The 21,625-nt window shown below is 49.0% G+C and overlaps 1 protein-coding gene across 1 annotated transcript; it reads right to left on the minus strand.

The window, feature by feature from the left end:
* Positions 1-13,069: 13,069 nt before the first annotated feature.
* Positions 13,070-13,558, minus strand: LOC144166517 (Y-box-binding protein 3-like). Its single transcript, XM_077696025.1, has one exon. It carries the CDS (start codon positions 13,494-13,496, stop codon positions 13,080-13,082), a length of 417 nt encoding a protein of 138 aa, XP_077552151.1. The 5' UTR covers positions 13,497-13,558; the 3' UTR covers positions 13,070-13,079.
* Between the last annotated feature and the right edge of the window lie 8,067 nt (positions 13,559-21,625).

The raw sequence follows: 21,625 nt of genomic DNA on the forward strand, positions 1-21,625 counted from the left end.
TGCTGCTCCGCCATTTTGCGCTCCCATTTCCGTTTGGTTACCACGTACGGGGTCTTGTACCTGTTCTTGCAGCTCCTGCTGCCGGTCGGGTGCTGCCCTCCGCAGAGTTTGCACTTGGGTTTACACATCTGCTCGTGGCCCTCCGCCGGGTTGTCGGCGCCACAGTCGAAGCACACCCTCGCGTTCGGCGTCGGGCAAACGTCTCTTCTGTGGCCTACCTTGCCGCACTGCTTACACACGTCGAAGTGCTTGCGGTAGAGCGTGCACTTCGTGACCACCTGGCCGTAGAATACGTAGTTCGGTACCTTTTCGCCTTCGAATACCACGATGACGGTTGCCGAGCTTCCGATTCTCTGCGCTCCTCTCGCCAGCGGATTTCTTGAGTTCACGATGTTCTGGTCGATTTCCGCCGGGGTGTCCTCTACCGGTATGCCTCTAATCACGCCTTTGACCGTGCCGTCCGGCGTGGTCTGGTACGCTCCTACCTCGTGCGACTTGCCTCCGATGTGGATGGCCTGGATCTTGGCGTAGGACAGAGCTCTCCCCTCGTCAGGGGTGCTCACCACCATGATGTTCTGCCGCACGTTGGGGCAGAAGGTGTCCACCGCCCCGTCCACCCTCGAAATTCTCGCCGCCGCCATAATTGCCGAGGCAACGATCGAAAACTGCGTTTTCGCGATGTTTAGGCCTCCTCTCGGCTTCACGATCACCTTGATTTCCTCCTTACGGAGTATCTCGGGCATCCTCGCTGCTTTTGTTGCCGCTGACCTTGCCTTTCTGGCTGCGTCTTCCCTCGTTTTAGGTCTTGACTGGCGCGCCTCGACTGGAGCGCCGTCTTGGTCGGTCGGTGCTTTTATGCGTCGTCCCACGTGGGTCCAACCGTGGCTCTCGTTGATTTGTTCCGAGGGAACCTCCTCTCCTTGTACCTCGATGCACATCCGGCCGCTGCTGTTGTTGCTGGGGCCGATGGGCGGTAGCGTTTGTGGTGGTGATGTAGTCATCTCCATCTCGATGGCTACCTCGTCTTGCTCCATTGCCACGCCGGCGTTAGGCCTAGCCGGGCTAGGCCTAGGTGCCGCACTTCGCGACCGGCCGATTAGGCTTAGCGGCGGGTCGGCGCTGTCGCGGGAATAAAGTCCTCGTAAATCATAAAAAACAACGTACCACTTGGTCGAATCTGGTACCGGTAGATGCCTCGTACGTTCACGGACCCATTGGTACCAATTGTACCTCGGTAACTGTTGATTAGCGTTGCGATAGTTCGCATAAAAGCAGGAGCCGATGTGAGCACGTCCTGTCTCTTCGGCGATCGCAGCGCCCCCCAGCGTATTCAAGAAATACTTTAAAGTGTGGCTTCTATATGCGCAGAAATAGCATCGGGGTTCTCTGGAGGATATTGCGGTAGGCGAAATGAAAGATTTGTAGGATCGAGTATTTGCCGGTGGTGAATTCTACATATGGGTGGATTTTTTTCCGGGTTTCTAATCACCATTGGTACTCATGGCACACCAGAACGCGTTTTTACACACACCCTCATTGCGCCTAAAGATAATGTCACTTTACCCTAGGTTAGAGGAATGAATGAAGTCTCCTACGTTTCTGAGGTGCAAATTTGGAACAAAATGCTGTGTAATAACCACTGGGTGGGGAAAAACCATGCGCGAAGCTTTTTTATTCCACCAGCGTACAACAATCGGCAGTATGCTTTGCTGTACCTATCCGGAGGCAAGTCAGGCTGCGTGTCTGTTGATATATTTTGTTAATGATATATTTTGTTGATAATATAGTCTGTTTATAATCTGTTGATATATTTTGAGGTTTTCTCCTTCCAAATGGGGTCATTAAAACTTGGAGTAGGCTTAAGGAAGGTGCATACCCCTGTACGTGCCCATATGCGCCTAATAGCAGCATTGCGCTGCTCGCAAACATGCTTTGAACTTGTGCTTTCTGGAGAATAAATCATATTCTATTATTAGCCGCGAATTCGGGTTAACGTGTAGTATGCGGAAAGTAAACATTTTGGCTATGTTGCCTTAAAAGTTCATAACGAAGGTCACAAACCTTTTATTCTACTTCAAATTACCTGCGAGGAACGACAGGTTCTGGGCTATGGATTGCTTTGGCACTTCATAACCGAGGGCCGCAAAAGAATACCTTACTGTTGAGGCATTGAGGTTGCGGACGCCCTTACTATTCTTCAGTTCTATAAACTCTTCTTGCTTCTGGCTGAACAGTTGTTCAATCCGCGCCAGTGTGCATGTGAAAATCATATAAAAGGCGGTCCTCTGTCTAGTGGAAAGTTCCTGCTTGGTGAAAAGGCGATACAAAGCACATTTCGTCTTCCCGCCGGTGGTCGTTCAGTACATAATGTATTCCACAAAACAGCCTAGCCTATAAGTCGCGCTTTTTCTACGTTGTCCATGTAGAGCCTTCCCGCGTGGATACTTAGTTCCATTCCTGCGCCCCAAATAATCACCAAGGCAACGTGAGCAGAATTTACAGTACGTACTGCAGCAATAGACCAACGCTTACATGGTATTTTTGCAATGCGGCCGTCAAAATACTAACGCCGCATTGCACGAGTGCCGGAGAAAACAATGTAGACTGTGCAGTGGCCCGCGACGTGCTTTTGCTACAAGTTAACAGCGCCCTCAATGCAACAAGCAAGACAGAACCCCGACACATGTGCTCAAGATCTGGAATGAAAGCCTTGAACTAGGACTGCAAATATCAATAGACGAGAAGTCGCAATACCGAGAACGCAATTGCCATGGTTCCGTAAATTTTAGGGATTTCACAGCATTCATTACTCAAGACATTGTTTGCACCAGTTCGAGTCGGTGTCCTTCAATATCCTAAAAATATTGGCGGAGGACATCGACTGCCGAAAGCGCTTCATTAAGCGTCGGACGGCTTTCACTCGCGATATCCTCTGCCTCTTCAGTGCTTTTCATCAGCATTACGACGGTGCTGCTGACGCTGCCCGCGTCCGAGGGGCTTACAGTGGCGGCAGCGTCGTCGTCGAGACTCAGGAAATTTTCTAAGCATCGGCACAGCAACGGGAAGGTGGGCGAGCTACCGTCTTGGTCCGGACTCACTGACTGGGCGGGTTCCGTCGTGAGTTCTGCGCGTCGAAAACAGTTACCGAAAGTGTCGGGTGTCATGTCACTCCATACGAGGCGCAATGTCTCAGTTGCGCCCGTTGCTCAGTGGTCGTGGCCAATAAACGTATCAATCGCCGCTCCAAAACCATTCATTTTGGCGGCTATTCTAGGCACGCCGAGTTCGATAATCAGATGTGAAGTTCGTTATAAGGAATATGTTTCGCGTGTACTTCCGTAACTGATTTATTTTTGTTCGCTATATAGCATAATTCAATCTATCCGGGTTCGTTATAGTCGGGTTTGACTGTATAAGGTTGTTGAACCGGAACCGAACCCGAACCGAAAACCGGAAACGAATCGGTATTTTTGCCGGAACTGATCCCGAAACTGAACGGTCATTTTTTGAGCACGCTAAACCCTAACCGGAACTGAACCGAAAGAAGAAATAACGGTTATTGTTTCACGACTAATCGGTTCGACTCTCCGTTGTTCACGCTGCGCAGTCAATAAGATTGAGGCTTTTTTTCTTTCACGTGCTATCAACCTTACACCGTCTGATGCACTTTTCCCTCAAAACCAATCTAAACACTATCAACGCCACCTTTGTAGTCACAATAAGAAAACGTAAATAAAAAAGTACAATAAAGTATATTTAAAAGGAGGTAGCCGACACCCCAAGACTGGGTAGCCGCAAGTTCACGCGCCAAACATCCTTCTGCTTCTTCTGACACCACTGGAATGCGTAGCCGCACGGCACGTAGCGCTGCTGTTTGTGTACTTGTTCTCAGGTGTCCGGTATGTAAAGGTGAGGTAAGTAAAATAAGGTAAGTAAAAACGGAGACACACGAGAAAAAACATCAAAAACTTCTATTCGCACTTAAAACAATTAAAAGCTACTGTGTGCAACTTTGCACTTTACGCAAATGCATTTTACACTACATATTATATACACCTCGTACTAGTACATGGTAATTATCATAATAATTACAATGAAACTTTAAAAATTCTACACTTTATACACAAAGACCAAGTAGATGATGGTTTACGTGATCACATAACAGCAGTTGCAATTTAGACCACTTGGGGGTTTTTATTGGGCGCCGGAATCTTTACTCATGGGCGTTCTCGTTTTCCATCCACATCAGAAAAATGGTCACGGCGGACGGTGATCGAACGCACATCGTTGTGGTAAGCAGCAAATGGCTTAACCCCTGAGCAACTCCTACTGGTCACGCTTGTCAAGTATTTCCAGGTGCGCGACCCGTTAAAACAAGCTATGAACTAGAAAAATGTTTGCCCAATTTGGGTGTGGGCCTTCGCCTTATCGCAGTGGAGCCCTCTGGCAGCCTATAGTGTTGCAACGAGGCAGAATCGTTTCATATCTCCTGCAAGCTGCCGAGATTGACAATTGGCTTAATCAGCTTTGCACTCTGCAAGCGCAACTAGCAGCAACATACCAGTGAGGTGTGCATTACTTTTCTTATTGTGATTACAAAGGTGGCGTTGATAGTGTTTTGATTGGTCTTGAGGGAAAAGGGCATCAGACGGTGTAAAGTTGATAGCACGTGAAATAAAAAACGGGACATCTCGAAGGTAGCGCACTTAAACACGGACACTAGGGAAGAAACGACAAACCACAGAGCTGACAAACCACCATCGTTTCTTCCCTAGTGTCCGTGTTTAAGTGCGCTACCTTCAAGATGTCCCATATGCATTACCAACTAGCCCAGTTGTCACTCCTTCTATTGAAAGAAAACTTCCCCGCATTTCCCCGAGGGGAAGAATGTGAAAGTGCGAATGCACGAGTTGAATTTGCGCGGTTCGGTAATGTTCGCGAAAGAGAGATCACACACACACACACAACTACAAAGAAAGAAAGATGCATTTATTCACAGACACCTATTTGTGTTGTGTTGTCGTTGTACTTGATTGCTAGAGCGGATCTCAGCTTTAAAATTTCGTGTCAGTACTCCTTTAAGCAGGTGCATTAGCCCTTCTCACGCCCGATTCTTGGCCAATCCCCCACGTGGGTATGTGCCATGTCAGCGGCCAGGCAGCGCGCGCCCATCTCCCCCCGTTGCCAAGGATGACGAGGAGATTCCTGGCCAATCCCCCACGTGGGTATGTGCCATGCATTCGCACGAGCGCGGACATCGCCGGTGGACGCAGGTTCAGGGTCGCTTAAAAAGTGCATTCGCACTTAAAAAACCCTGAATGTCATTGACTGCGCAGCGTGAACAACGGAGGGTCGAACTGTTTAGTCGCGAAATGGAAACCGTTATTTCTTTTTCGGTTCAGTTCCGGTTAGGGTTCAGCGTGCTCAAAAAATAACGGTTCGGGTTCGGCTTCAGTTCCGGCGAAAATACCAGTTCGGTTTCCGTTTTCGGTTCGGGTTCAGTTCCGGTTATACAACCTGATACAGTCAAACTCGACTATAACGACCCCGGATAGTTCGAATTATGCTATATAGCGAACAAAAATAAATCAGTTACCGAAATACACGCGAAACATATTCCTTATAACAAACTTCACATCTGATATATCGAACTCGGCGTCCTTAGAATAGCCGGCAAAATGAATGGTTTTCGAGCGGCGATTGATATGTTGATTGGCCGTAACCACTGAGCAAAGGGCGCAACTGAGACATTGCGCCTCGTATGGAGTGGCATGACGCCCGACACTTTCCGTAACTGTTTCCGACGCGCGGAACTCACGACGGAACCCGCCCAGTCAGTGAGTCCAGACCAAGACGGTAGCTCGCCAACCTTCCCGATTTTGTGGCGATGCTCAGAAGTGTCGACGACGGCGTTGCCGCCCCTGTGGAACGTAGGTCTGGGCGTCGTGGGTTCGGATGCCCGCAGGGTAGAATCCGAGCCCACGACCTCCAGACTACGCGTGTGGTGCGATGTCCCCTACGCCACCGGCGGGGATGTTTCCCCTTCACTTTTTCGGGTATTTATGTTGAGGTATTTTTTTTCCTGCGCTTGGGGTGGTAGCCAGGGCCACTCGGTCTACTCGGGGTGAAGGGGACCTTCTTTTTAAACCCCGGGCCGTGAGTCGAGTATCTACTACATGTCGAGAGTGGTCGACCAGCGTTGAACTCTCTTAATCTCCCTATTGCACCGAGACTGCCAGAACAGAGGCCATCGCTTTGCATATAGCGAATTAGAATGGGATAAAGAGGGGCTTGTTGAATTAAGACAGAAATAAGGATTGGCAGTCAAGAAAACCTCGGAAAGCAAAGGGGAGCGTGTGGTAGGTCATAGAAACAAATGACTGATTTGGAAAGACGGAGAGAGAGTGGAGAAAAATGCCCGCCGGGTGGGATGCGATTCCATGACCTACTTGCTGTCTCCACTCGCTGTTCAAGTGGCCGCGATGGAAAGCGTCTATTAACACGAACACGAAGTAGAGACCCATTGGTAACAGCAACAAGGGCCTTTTTTTTATTTCCGCCTTTTTGCCACAGGGCACAGGCAACATGAAAACAATTGACAAAACTCAACAGGCGTACGACCCAGAAGGCAAGCGAACAAGTGAAAAGAAAACACAATGTAAGGCGGCCGCACTACAGGAAACTATAGAGTCCAGTTTCGGAAATAAATTCTAACAGTTTCCTGTAAAGTGGGCCGTGCGCCCACAGATGAATATCGGGAGGTCGGCCTGGGCAATGTCCTGTGAGCCCCATGTGTCGAGCTCGGGTTGATTAAAGCCCTGGACATGTCCCTAGCAAGTATTCTAATTTCGCCGTAGCAATAGGGGCAGGGCAGTAGGGGCAGGTTGAGTAGGGATCTGCAAGACTTGAAGTCCACGTTTCTCGCACAGCAGGCGTCAGTGCGACGCCCAGGCGGATTCTTCGAAGCACGACCTCTTCACGGCGGGTTAATCCGCCAGGAAGGTCAGACCCACGCGGAGGGAGAAGGGCACGCGTGGAGCGCCGAAGAATATCTTTCTTGATGAGTAGGGTGTCTTCAAGTGAAAGCTGCAGAAGTGGGAGTGGGTGCAATACTTGCTGCGGGTGAGTGGCCGAGTCGGCGAGGGCGTGCATTGTCGTGCTCCGGCGGGTCCAGAGGACGCGAACAGGGCACGGGAATGATTGGAGTATCTGGTGCACCTCACATGTACGTGGTGCACCTCGCACACGCCCAGTGTACTATTGACGCGCCGGAGCTCTAGAGCACCATGAGTGGAATCGGTGTATAATACCAAGCGCGGTGATGGGGCAGTGCCGAGCTCAGAAGCTAAAGCACACAGGCCATCACGAATGGCAACCAGCTCCGCCAACACAGAAAGAAGAGGCGCCTCTGTGAAATACGAGCATATCTGGTTGATGGATGGCATAGTGGGGCAGACAAGGCTTGTGTGGAGGATGCCGTTGGCTTCCCCTCCGTCCACATGCGCTTGAAGACCCTCTGGCGAGTCAAGACGGAGCGGTGGGTTGCCGTGCTTCTCTTGGGGGTGAATGCGTTTTATGCACCCTAGAGCCCGGTTGTTCGTAGCTTGAGGTCGCTGCCATGGACGGGGTTCCGCTGGGCGGGGTAGCAGAGGCGAAGCACGATCATAGTAGTGTGCGAGTGCGGCCACGGCGGGAATCGATTGTATTTTTAAACGACGAGCCGATCGACGCTGATGTACGATCTCATCCAGCGTGTGCAGTTGCGCCTCGGCTTGAAGTGTCCGTATATAGGTAATGCTAGGGAGGCCACTGATAACTCGCATTGCTTCTCTATTTTCAGTTCCTAAGCGATCCCAGTCGCGCAAGGTAAGGTGTTGAAACTGAGCTTGGTACACGAGTCGAGGCTGTAAGATAGCACGCACTAGCGTACGCATAACTCGAGAGCAGGCACCCCCTGTTTTCTGGCCGATTCGGCGGAACAAGTGTAACGTGCTGGTGACCTTTTGTCGGGTGGAGCGGACCCATGAGGCTGCCGACCCAGCTGCACTGATTTCCAGTCCCAGTATACGCATATGATATACGCATAAGGGGTTCACCATTCAGGAACAGAGATATCGGTGTCTGCAACAGCCGTTGTTGGCCTTTACGATTTGTGATGGACATGTAAGTGGTTTTTTGCAGAGACAGCTTCAGGCCAATAAGGCCAACACCACTGTGAGGTATGTCCACGGCAGCCAGTACACCTGCTTCTTGACGAGACAACTGGTCGTGCACCGATCACACGGTGATATCGTCCGCATAGACGAGAAAAAACGTGTTGGTATGCTGTCCAGCTGCCAGGCCAAGGGAAGTAGCGCCACGTTGAACAGCACAGGAGACAATACGGAGCCCTGAGGCACGCCTCGCTCCGAAACAAAGTGTCCCTCGCGTTCCTTGCCTATACGGATAGAGAACGACCGGTTTTGAAGGAAGGAATTTACAAAGTGGCATACTGCTGGCGGAAGGCGGAGTATCTGCAGTATACTGATTACAGCAGAATGGCTCACGTTGTCATAGGCCTTTTCAGCGTCCATGGCCAAGCACCATAGATGACAGATGGCCCAGGCCATCTTCTGTTCCCAGATGTGGACGAAACCCAATCTGAGCTGGGTGATACCATCCGTATCACTCGAGCCACCAGTGAATGGTGAGCATCCGTTCCAGTAGCTTGCACAGGGTGGATGTAAGTGTGATAAGACAGAGGTTACCCAACTGGTCTGTGGGCTTCCCAGGTTTCGGGATGGGTACCACTTCGGCGTGTTTCAAGGTAAGTGGAATGTCGCCGGAAGCCCAGACAGTGTTGAGCCAGTCCTGTAACAATGCAGACAGGGAGCGTCCATGTTCTTAAACACTTCATATGTTACCCCATCTGGGCCCGGCGCTGTGCGCAGTTTAGCCTTGTCAATAGCTGCTAGGAACTCAGCGATGGTAAATGGAGCCTGTATCCCGTGAAGATCTTCCTGCCTTTGGCGGGACCCCGACTCCGTTGGAAGTGTAGGTAAGCTGACAAATGCTGGTGGAGCTTGGTCGTACTTCGGGAAGAACTGCTTGGCCACGTATGGCGCAAATTGGCTCGGAGTGCGTCCAGAGGCAAGGCAGGCCGAGGCTGCTGGGTCTTGGGGGCGGCCACCACGCTCCATATGACGAAACGCGCGCCAGATGGAAGCGCTGGTAGAAGATGGGCCCAGTGAGGCACACCAGTCCAACCACCGTTGTCGGGATAGCGATTTTTCATGATGGCGCGCGGCTGCAGTGAGGCGGTGCAACGAAGTCCGTAATTCCGGATTTGTGGGCTGTTTATTGGCCGCCAGTTCTGCTCTGCGTCGAGCTGCCCACAGATTTAGAAGATGGAGGTCTGGTGCAGGCTTGTTCTCTTCTACCCAGGAAGTGCGCGTGGCATCCCGAAGGGTGGTACGTAGCACACGCAGCGGATCCGAGGTTTCTTCACAGAGAGACGTTTGCATGCCCTTCCGAAACAAGTCCCAGCCTGTGACAAAGCACTGGCGTCTGTTTAAGCGTTTTATATATGGAGTTAAACCGAGGTGAATAGGATAGTGGTCACTTCCCCAGCAGTCCGGTTCCCGATCCGATTTGGACACTTCAGTCGAGAGTCTGGGTTTCCGGCCGCAAAAATTGCCCGCTGAAGACGGAAATGACTTTGTTTTTATATTGCTTATGATATTGTTGTCAAACCGTACCTGAGCATGAAATTCTGAAACACAATTTAAACAATGCAAGGGGTACGAAACTTCTACATCAGGTTATAGATATATGTAGCATGAGCATGAAATTCTGAAGCACAATTTCAACAATTCAAACGTTTCAGAACTTCTACATCAGGTTATAGATATATGTGATATGGGGCAGATATGTCATGTAGTCAAGAATTGCGTACATGAAATTCGGTTGTTTTTTTGCCCAGGCCGGCGATCGTGCCCTGGAGAAATGCTCGCCACAATGGAGATCTTCCTGATGCTTACTTTTCTTCTGCGCAAATATCATGTAGTAGCCGAAGGACCTGTAGAATATGACCTGGACTGTCTCGACATTCTGCTATCTCAACAGGTTCCAAATAGGCTGAGCTTTATGCCTCACCTTGCTATCAATGTAAATGATTTCATCTTCCTGCTATTTACTAATTCATGCTAGTCGTCTAGTCGTCCTGTGTGTCAAGGAAACGTCACGAAATGCATGCTCTGGTTCCTTCCCAGACGAAATAGAGTCTCCGGTTGTCTATTATCTCGCGAAACCAAATGCAGAAGCAGTGTTTACAGTGTTCTAATAGTTTCAAACATTCGCTGATAATTAGGTATTCCTACAATAACTATTGTTTGGTACTACAAGAAGCTCCCCGGCCGCTCAAAAATCCTGTGGTCTGATTTAGGCGACAGACCACACGTCACCCGTCTTAGCAGCCGGTGTGGGACTACGAACGCGCATAAAAAAGCTGCTGCAAATGCTCAGCTACGTTGACAAAGGGTGTCCGCTTGATATCGCAGAAAATCTACACGCCAGTTCTTTTACAGTCCAGATTGTGCCACAACATTTCACCTCAACTTTGTGACCTTTTTAAAGAGCTCAAAGACGTCGAAAAATAGAATCACCTGTGTAATAGCTTTGTCTCATTGGTATAACGTCGTGCTTTTTACATTGTTTTGATACTGAGCAACACTCATAAATAGAGTGCTAATGTTACCACATTTTCAGCTATTCACAATACCCCACCCCCCGCAATGGCACCGGCAAGGTGACCGAGAAAGCTCGTAATTAATATTAGGATGGGAACAGAGGGGAATGGTGACATACAGCTTCTCCCAATTTTCATAATTATAAGGCTCCGTTTTTGAGGTCAGCGCTACGGCCCCTTCAACGTTCTTTTTTGTGATTCGGATGACGTCCCTTCTACAGTTGTGCTAGCATTAGATGCTTCCACAAAAGCCATACTCAGAACGTGTTGCGTCTATATGGCTGTACAAGAAAACTTATAAGGTCATGTTGTAAGTGTTATAAGGTCAGAGTTATCAGGTAATACGATGCGTACATAAGGTCATGTTGTAAGTGTTATAAGGTCAGAGTTATCAGGTAATACGATGCGTACACAACTCGTTTGGTGTCCCAATCGCGACACTGTGTCTAAATAATACTTTATTATACCGCACAACAAGTTTGCAGTCTATTCAGTCGCACAGAAATTCATTAGCTATGGTTCGTGGGCATCACCAGTAGATACACTCGTCAGCCAATACAGCGCTTTGGGGTCGTGTGTAGTGTTAGGGCAACCTTTCCGTGTGCTTGGTACGCCAGTTTCGTCCTCCAAACTTTAGGCCATGTAATCAAGAGAAAACTATCCATTTTATCGGATGAATGTTGACTGTAGCAGCGATGTTATTTACGTGAATTGCATGATTAGCAAATGCACAAGCGCGAGCATTGAGTTATGTACGGGATGGGGCAATTATAGTATGTAATTTGTGGTATTAAATTTTAAAATTTCAAGCTGATCGGAGGTACCCGATGATGATTGATGATGATTTCTATTGGTTTCCCCTTTGTATCGGGGTGATGACATGTCATCTGACCAAAAAGGACTAATATACCTATGTTTTACACTTTTGGTTCAATACTAGCGCTGCTTAGGGCAGGCACAAAAAACTTATTAGGCACAAAATACTTTTTTTTCCCTTTTTCCGGTTGGTTACTGTCCTAGGCAATATTCCCCTCTCTGCTTTTCGTCCACCAGCATTCTAATCTTCTTGTCGTCCCCTCGACAGCCTTGAAGTTAACTTCCTCTGTGATACCCTTAAATCCTAGGGCTTCTGAAAGCCCAATATTCCCTTCATGTAGATTTGGATGGATACCCTCACATTCTAACACGACGTGCCGCATAGTTTCTGTTTCTTTTCCGCAGACCACGCATACCCCATCATTTTATGAATACTTCCCAACAAAACTCTTAGTTCGCAGGCAACCTGCTCTAGCCTCAAAAAGCAAAGCACTTCCCTGGGAATTATCGTAGAAATTTTCCTTTCTGATGTTCATCTTCTCAGCCCTGTACATCTCTAACGACGTTTTAGCTTCCATTTTTTCCCTCCATTTATTCGTTTCAATCTGCCTTGCATCTTTTTTGGTTACCTTGGCTGTTTTGGATTCCCCACTGTTCTTTCCGTATTTCATCTTTAGCCTTCTAGTCTTTCTTAACCACTGCGTGTCCACGCTTTTCAAGTATAGGTACCTAAATACTTTAGCTGCCCACCTTCGTTGATCCCATCCATGCTATGCACAAATGGAATCATAAAATATGAGTTTTGGCTAAAACGTGCGAGTGAATTGACAAAGGTGCCGTACAAAATGTTCATGTCTAATATGGCTCCACTGATATTTCAGCTGACTTGCTAAAATATAAGATTTTCGCGTGTTCAACCACACCTGAAGAGAGAACGACATCCGCGTCTTAGTGCATGGGATCTCAACGAACACTGCTTTATTCTCCTCTTTTCCTCGCTCGCTCGCCTCGCGCGTCTCCCCGCGTCCAGCTCCTCTTCCTCTTCCCCTGCTGCCCGAGAGGTGTGCCGGTTCCCGCCAGGGAGATTCAACATATTCCCGCCCCCGCGCTGGGTGCATCGGCTTCCAAGAGGTAAAGCCGCTGGACGGCACGCCGGATTTCCAAACCGCCTGGAAGCCGCAGTCGGAAATACCTGCTTGTTCCGTCTCTTCCCGGCAATGCCTCGATGATGCGCCCGATTTTCCACATAAAAGCGTTGTCCTGCACGATGACAACGTCGCCAACTCGGAGCCGGGAGTGAACAGCTGGTAGAGTATGATGAGCAGAGCGAAGAAGCAGCAAGTACTCTTTTCTCCATCGCTTCCATAGCTGGCTGACGAATTGACCTCGTTGGTTGAATCGTCGTCTGAGGTCGTTGGCCGTGATGCTCTGCATGAGATGGTTAGTTGTCGACGGCAGACATACAAGACGTTTCCCGACGAGGAAATGCGATGGAGTTGTAGCGCCAGGGACGGAAGCGGCGTCCAGGAGGCGGCGGCTACTGCGGTGGCCGCTGCAGCCGCTGCGAGTCCGCAGTAACGTACCCGTCGCCGTCGTCACGGGCCCCTGATACACGGCGTCGCGTCGCGCGCCACGCGTAAAAGCGGGGTTGAAAGCGGCGCCGGTCGGCCGCGTAGGGGCTTCCCTGCACGGGCTCGCCGGCAGGCCCGGTAACGTTGGCCGCTTCGCGGCCCTTCTCGCCGACGACGACGTCGAACTCCACCGTTTCTCCCTCGCCGACGCTGCGCATGATCTTCTGCGGGTTGTTGCGCGTGATGGCAGTATGGTGCACAAAGATGTCCTCGTGGGTGTCGTTGCGGTTGATGAAGCCGTAGCCATTCTTGACGTTGAACCACTTCACGGTGCCCAGCACGCGCTCGGCCAGCACGGGCTTCTTCTTGCCGGGATCGCCCATCGCGGGGGTCTTGGCGCTGACGTTGGAATCGGGTCGCCCGCGCCGAGCTCTTTTAGAGTATGTTCCCTGGATGACCCAACCAAAAACTGTCTCCACAGCGCACATGCTGTCTGTTAAGCGTTCGATACGTCCTGTGACCAGCTTCCAGTAATTGTCAGAGCCCACTAAGACGCTAATAGTGGGACTCTGATCCTTGCAATCTTCAGGCTCGTCCGCGATGACCAAGTTTCGGCTACGGAGTTTGGAAACTAGAGCAGGTTCCATAGGTGAACTTCTTACAGTGCATACCTCCGGAACCTCCAGAGCATCGAGGGCTACTTCTTTCGACTCGAAACGACCAGTCAGCGTGACGTTCAATTTCCGGCACTTGTACCGACGCGAACGCTGAGAGTCGCCGAACGTGAATACCGTAAGGTCCTCAACGCCGGTGGATGGAAGCTCTAGCTTGTTCGCCAAGTCGCTGCGCACAAACGTTCGCTGGCAACCGGTGTCAAAAAGAAGGCGGACCAGGACACGGTCAGCATTGCCATATGCCCATACCGTAGCCGTTTGTAGCAAGACAGACGACGTGAAATAGTTACTAGCAGAAGCAGTCGTCACCGGCTCTTCTTGTGGAGTCGCCATTTGCCGATTCATGCTCCCAAAAGGTGCTGGTGGTACGGGGGCCCCTGAGTTAGGCCGTGTCCACACGTCGCAGAGAACCGACAAATGGCGTCGCGCACAATGGCGACACCAAAGCCATGTGGGAAGGCGGCAGCTGCGTGCGAAGTGTCCTGGCTTGCCGCATCTAAAGCAACAACGCTTCCTTCCAAGTCTTCGTCGCTTCTCTTCTCCCGACAGCTTAGCTTGGCAATCCTCGGTTCCGTGATCTGGCGCTTCGCAGAGTGGACATGATCGCGGCTCTGACAACGATGAGCCGGTAGCCAAAGCCAGGGCGGACGGAAGCTCAGGAAATACGTTATCGCGCGCTTGCCGCTCCACCGATGTCGCGTTCGAAGTGGCTCTTTTCTGCGTCACCTTGCTTTCCTCCCTGCTCTCCACCTGAATCTGCAGGAACCGCAGTACTCGTTTGACCTCGTCGCCTCGTGTCCTTGGGGTGGTGGAGTCATCGGCTGCAGCCTCCTTCATGCGTTGCCTGTATAGCACTGCCAGATCCTCAGGCAGTGCGCGCATGAGGACGCGATGGAGGATTACTGCGTACTCCGATGCAGGAACTCCCAGGCTCTCGAGGCAACTTGTCCTAAACAAGATCTGTTCATATAGGTCACGAAGCCGCGAGACCTGCGCCGAGCTTTCGAGGGGGGCAATGGCGAGGAGGCTATCAATGTGGTCATCCACGAGAACATCCGTTCGGCCAAAACGATCTGTCAGCACCTTGATCGCGACCTCGTAATTGCTTTCGGTCAGGCGTATCCACTCAACTGCCCTTTTGGCGTCCCCGCTCAGGTACGTCTTCAAATACTTAAATTTTTCTATATTAGGCAGTTCCGGATGGGTGTGAATAGTCGCCTGGAAGTGCTCCCAAAAACCTTGCCACTCACGAAGCACGCCGGAGAAGACGGGAATCTGAAGCTTCGGCAAGGCAACCCTCTGAGTAGAAGAGCGGAAGCTGACGTGAGCCGGGGCTTCCTGGTCGAGTTCACTGTTAATGCCAGCAGAAGTGCCACGTGATTGGCCGCACGATGGGAACACTCCTGACTGGCCGACGTCTGTAGGTGTGACACTCTTGGTCTTCAGGATGAACCGAAGCTTGGTGATCGCGTGGCGAATTTTGTCGTGGTACTCTAGCGCACCTGCTATCTCGTCTTCGTACTCCTGATCATCAAGAAGTTCATCAATCTTCGCGTCCAGCTCGCTCAAGACGGCATCCTTTTCCTCAAGGTCTTCAATGGCTGCTTGTAAGTCTGAGGCGTCCGAATCGGTATCTTGTAGGAGCTCGTTGGCCGAAGCCAAAAGACGTGTAGCGGCACCGCGAAAAACACCCCGACGACGGCGCAACTTCTCCATGGTCAGCGCAGTCGGATGTCGGTCTTCTCCCGGGTTCTCGGCACCAGAAATCATATAACGTGAAGAGAGAACGACATCCGCGTCTTAGTGCATGGGATCTCAACGAACACTGCTTTATTCTCCTCTTTTCCTCGCTCGCTCGCCTCGCGCGTCTCCCCGCGTCCAGCTCCTCTTCCTCTTCCCCTGCTGCCCGAGAGGTGTGCCGGTTCCCGCCAGGGAGATTCAACAACACCTATATAGTGTTAAAATCCGTCAAAAAAACCTTGGATATGAACAAACGTGATCATTATAATGCAGCTTTCTTGGTTTTGTGTACGGTGTACTAAAATATGTTGTAGTAATGTCAATTTTCGCAATCTTGTCGATGTGTAAGGCCTTCAATGATTGGGTTAACTTCAGATTTATCACAGTAATAATATCTAAAAACAAAAAAAGCATTTCTAGAGGAAACGTCTTCTTTATATGCCAACCGCGGATGTCCTTTATGCTTAATTCAAAACGAGGCGAAACTCTATTTCCTTCCCACAACTGCACGTATCTCAGTACATGGTATCCCAAAGTTAGAGGGGCCCATGCGGTGCGTGTGGGAGGGGTTTAAAGAGATGGGGATTGAATGTTGAAGCTCTACCAAGTATTGTTTCCTCAGGGGGGGCTCCGGGATGCAGAAATATACTACACGCGTTCTATCTTATGGCCAGTTACGTCAAACGGACCACTCCTGTGTCAGCTTCGAGGTTAAACGCAATTCATAGGCAAAACACACTTCGTTTCGACACATTGCCGGCCTTCTGTCGACTTACTTCCGATAGCATTGGTTGCGTGTCGGAGCACAGATCTATTAAAAACCTTTTTCGCGGCTGGAAAAAAGGAAACTGCAGATCTACCTCTAAAAGCGTATTTTCTCCCGTTGTTACATGTGGGAAAAAAGAGACGTTTTATTCTACCATTAGCGTTTGCACTGACGAACGTAAAAAAATTCTGCGAGGTCCATCGGTGGATTATTGAAACGCTTGAGCCTGTCGTTCCACTGACTGGTGGACTTCCAGCGCCCGCCTTCCCGGACGCCTTGTTCCGACTTCAGAAGTGGCCAATGGAGTGTAACGTCTGTCGCTCGTCTCTCGCTCATCGTGCTCAGTGCCCTAAACAGTTAATTTGCCACGTTTTTTGTTTAGCAGCAGGTTTTTGTGCTTGGCGCTCACTGTGATGTGCACTCGTACCAACATTTTTGTCCTGATCGTTCACGATCAGGCCACACTGGCTACACACTCGATTCTAGACGCATAAAAGCGGTGCGCAGAGTCATGGGACCCGTTTATAGAGAGCCAGTTCATCAGCTACGCTTCGCCTCGTAGTGCCCGAGGCAACATCGCCCGCTTTGCGAAGCCGCTCTCTTCCCTCGCGAGGATGCCTTCCTCAGCTCTCTCTCTGTCAACTTTTCTGGTCTCCACTCTTCTATTTTTCGGTTTGGTAACGGACCTACGCGTATCAACGCGAAATTTTCCCCACATATCCCATACACAGCAAATTACAAAAGGGTCAATGAGGTCACTTATGCTTGCGTTATCATGTTACCATGTGTGGTTTTGTACAGCAACTTCTACAGAATTTTTAATTTGCCCAATGTTGTGACCGCACACTGGCCCATGAATTCGTTTCGACAGTGCTCTGCAATGCCTAGACCCTAGCAAAAGCAAGGATTGGTTTGAAATAGAAATAAACTACTTTGCTATGCACCAGAAAACTAGTTGAATTTCCTTCGCACGCGCTGGTTCAACGACTGACAACGAATGGACGGGTCGTGTTTGCACTTCACACATGATAAGGCACTTATATTCATCTGAAATGGTACCGATTGGTATAGTGAGTGTTTTAGGATGTCTGGTTGCTTCAGTTTTTTTATTCACATTTGCGTCCTTCTGAGTACATATTTTACAAAAAAAACTTATTTCTCTGTTTCTTCAGTGTTGCACCTAATGAGAAGTTGTAGCACGGAAGTCTCAAATAGACCAGGCAATGATTTTCTTGTATCAATGACTTCTCTCTTCATAGACACTCAAATATGCACTTGAGAAGCTAGCCGTTAGAGCTAGAAAATAGCCGTTAGAGCTAGAATAGCTAGAAGCTAGAAAATAGCCGTTCTGAGTCTCTTCTTCATAAGGAATTTTGCATCAATTATGAATATATATAGCTTCGTGTTTATGCCCCCTTGTACTCCCTTTTCTGCAAAGGATTTCATTACTCCGGTGCTTGCAGCGAAAAAACTCTGTTTTGATATTTGTTAAGGTCGTGCACGTGGTTTACTGTATTTTTAATGAGCCCGTGCGTGCGACAACGTTCTTTTTCGTTGTAAAATTTTATAAAATACCGTACGTAATCTTTACGGGTGAATACTTTAGGTAACGTCCAGGAGTATAATAATTATTTAGTCAGTAGCCTGCTCAGAGAATGAATAAAATTATATCGAAATTTAATCACATGATCTTCAAAACCATGCGCACCACAATGTGGAAGCATTGGGTGTAGTCGCAGTTGAGCAGTGCCTCGTAGTCCTGCCATGTTTACGTGTTTCCAACCATTCTTATTATATTTACTGTATCCAGAAAATCACAAGTTACTATATTGACGAACGAAGAAATACAACTGCGCAAAAGACGAGGACGAAGACCGAGAGGTCAAGACCAACGCTAGTTTTGTCCTCTGTGCCTTCGTCCTCGTCTCTTGTGCAGATTTACTTCTTCGTGCGTCATGAACCGACTGGCCAGCGACCAAATCCTACTATATTGACTGGTGCAGAAGTCATGATCAAACTTCACGCGACTCTGAATCGACATGACGTTGCTAGCATTTTTATTTAATTGGAATCTTTGTACTACAGTAATCCCTCGCTATGACGGAATCGCTTTATTCGAAATATCGCTTTATTCGAAACTTATTCTCCTCCTAAGCCAAAATCATGCATTTTAGGCCGCATTACTCGAAGCGCACGAAGAGCTTGACCCGCTTAGAGCGAAGTGGAAAGCGGAGGCGTTGCCGAACGGCGGCGAACCAACGCGAGTCAGGCTGTCAACATGGCAGGTCAAGGTGAGCTGGTCTTTTCCGTGCGATTTTCTCAAGCCGGTGATGTTCGATTCGCGCCATCCACTTTAGACAAACGGTCCAAACGCATAGTACGATCATTGGATTTCGTGGCTAGACATTGGCTTGCACGTGACGGTGCACAAACACCCACACTAGAACCGTAGAATTAGCAGTGTCTTCGACAACGGGGCGCCAAAAAGCTCTAGTGTTGCAAACGTTACGGCTGCGCACTTAGGGGGAAAATTATCCAGTGATCATGCAAAGCCCCTAGTGCAAAAATGGTGAGTGTTCATGATTGTGCTTTGCACGCACAGTGAGCGGTTAATCGTTTTTTTTTTCTCAACAAACACAATCTCAGTCTCGAGCCACAGCATTTGCGGCCCTTTCCAGCGCGAAACTCTCGTAAGGTTTCGAGGCACCCGCATGCCCCTTATTATGAAAGCCACTGCCGCTGCCACTTTTTGTGGATGGCGATCACAGCCTCATGCAATACTTGGTCAAATTGGAGCAGGGGTTGCTCGCGCCCGGCAAGAACTTGAAACCGCCAAAGCTCACTGCCTTTTTTGTATCTGAATAATTTTTTCTTCACTGAACACATTGTGCTTTGATTCCTGCCAGCTATGCCGTAATTAAAACACAACTCGTTTAGCTTTTTTCCGGTGGTCGCGTATATCGAAATTCCGCCTATAACGAAAGTTTTCGCTGTCCCACTGACTTCGTTATAGCGAGGGATTACTGTATTTTATTATGAGGTTATGTCCGAGCACCGCATTTGAATTACATGGTACATGCAAACCGTTCTTCAAAAGATGCGGTTACGTTTTGCATATTTCCATTGACCATTGTGTCACCCGCCGCGGTGGCTCAGTGGCTAAGGCGTTGCGCTGCTGAGCACGAGGTCGCGGGTTCGATTCCCGGCAGCGGCGGCCGCTTTTCTGATGGAGGCGAAAAGCAAAAACGTCCCTGTGTTCGAGATTTCGGCGCACGTTAAAGATCCCCAGGTGGTCAAAATTAATCCGGAGCCCTCCACTACGGCGCGTTAAACCCTATAATCAATCAATCAATTGACCATTGTGTCGCTAAGACACATTGTTTTAGCTGATTGTGTCTCAGGACCATCAAAGGAACACGAAAAAGTCCCAGCACTTAATTCGCTGACCATTATCGTAGCTCATGTATTGCTGTTAGGTAGTTCTCTCGTCACGGGAAAGCTCTCAGCTTACACTGATAATTGGCGTTGAAATTTTTCAGGTTCCGACATCCCAGGATGCATTCCTCAGCGCGCACTTTCCTTGAACCACGTATGCTCCTGTCGATATTAGCAATTCTTTTCTTATCATTAAAAGCAATTGTCATGCCTAATAAGACAATAATACCGGGCTGTTGCTCCGGAACAATAATATTTTTCCGAAATTGCGTTCCTTTCGGAAAAAAAATCGAAGACACCACATGCAAACGCATTCTTGAAAGGAGCGTATAATCAATAATTTTTTTTCCTATGCCTACAAAAAAAAAACATATCTCCTTTTTTTCTCTCGGTTCATTCGAATCATTCGCGACGCTTATCAACCCAGAGTCGTTATAGAGACGAGGCACAAATTTCAAAACGCACAGCGACATCGGCCGGCATGTGTTAAGCGTCATGGAACACTATGAGAATGAAAACGTGGCTACTATCATGGAGGCAATGGCACAGCTGGCAATGTCGAGGAAGTAGACACAAATAAAAAACGAAGCAGGTTGCTACGCGGATGCTAGAAATGACTGATGTAAGAGGACAGTGATGTTTTCTGTCATTCTGTCACAACGAGGCCATATTTCACCGGAAAATATTAGGGCGCGTTATACTGTGACCTGGCATTCGCTCACCCGAAGGCTATCTGCATTCGATGCACTCCAAACTGGAGATTAGCTGTCACATGCTCCATCAGACAGGCCGCGCAGCTGGATCGTTTTCTCTTCAACAGGGCAGGAGGATGAAGGTCGGCATGTCTCCATACATTTAGAATAGGAAATAACTTTAGAATAAAACCATCCTTCTCTACCATTCGTGAAACTTCGTCTCAACGTGGACGTTGAGGTTTTAGTAGGAAAACAAACTTCAGCATACGTTAAACTACAAAAAAATCCCTACCACCTTCCCTCAACCCAATCCACACGTTAAACTCTGCTATGCCGCAACCTAATTACTTCAAGTACTTCATTGAATCTTGTATATGTTTTAGGATTTCCAGTATATATAACGACGCTGTTGCCGATGCGATGGAAGTAACGTATTTACTTGGAAATTATGCTTTCGTGAAACATAATGCTGCGATGCAAGTTACCGGTTACAGACACAGAGCCACTTTGAGCAATATTGTTGCAGTGGAGATTACAATCGGTCGTACAGTGTATGGACGAGAGGGAATGGTCAACTCTGTTGTAGACGGGCAAGAAGAGGACGAAGCAGAGCAACCTTTGTGCGACCGGCTGACTGCTCACCGGCCCTCATTTCCACGCCTCGGCTGGCCTGTCGCCGACGCTGGTAAAGAAGTGTTTCCCATTTGTTACGTCCGCAGCATTAGGAAAAGGTGTGGTGGAATCGTCGATTTAGGCGAGATGACACCAAGGTTTTACCGGCCCAACAGGTGTCTTGCCCTTCAACTAACAGCACACACCACCATGGCACCGACGGAAAAAACGGATGCGAACTTTTTCGCGAGAGTCAGTGCGTGGCCTCATGGGAGAGAACCCCGCACGTGTAGTGGAGCTCCCGAAAATGGCGTAAAGAACTGGTAAATACACTACCAACGAGTAAGTAAGTACAACCGATGGGACGCCCCTGTGCAGGTGGAGAACGATGCCTTCTGGGTCTGCAGAGCACTTGCAAAAATGTTTTGGGAACTATCACGGGAAAGCTTGGCATAGGGCCGTACACTATATAATTAAATGTAACGTGATGAAAAACAACCATGCTGAAAGTACCCTTTTCAGCATAAGTGGCGCTACGATAGAACAAGTATTTAGTTTTAGCTACCTTGGGCACGTTAATAGCGCTTATA

The sequence above is a fragment of the Haemaphysalis longicornis genome, unplaced genomic scaffold (genome assembly GCF_048455015.1).
Source record: "Haemaphysalis longicornis isolate Haplotype H1 unplaced genomic scaffold, Haemaphysalis longicornis Haplotype H1 scaffold_174, whole genome shotgun sequence".
Lineage (NCBI taxonomy): Eukaryota > Metazoa > Arthropoda > Arachnida > Ixodida > Ixodidae > Haemaphysalis > Haemaphysalis longicornis.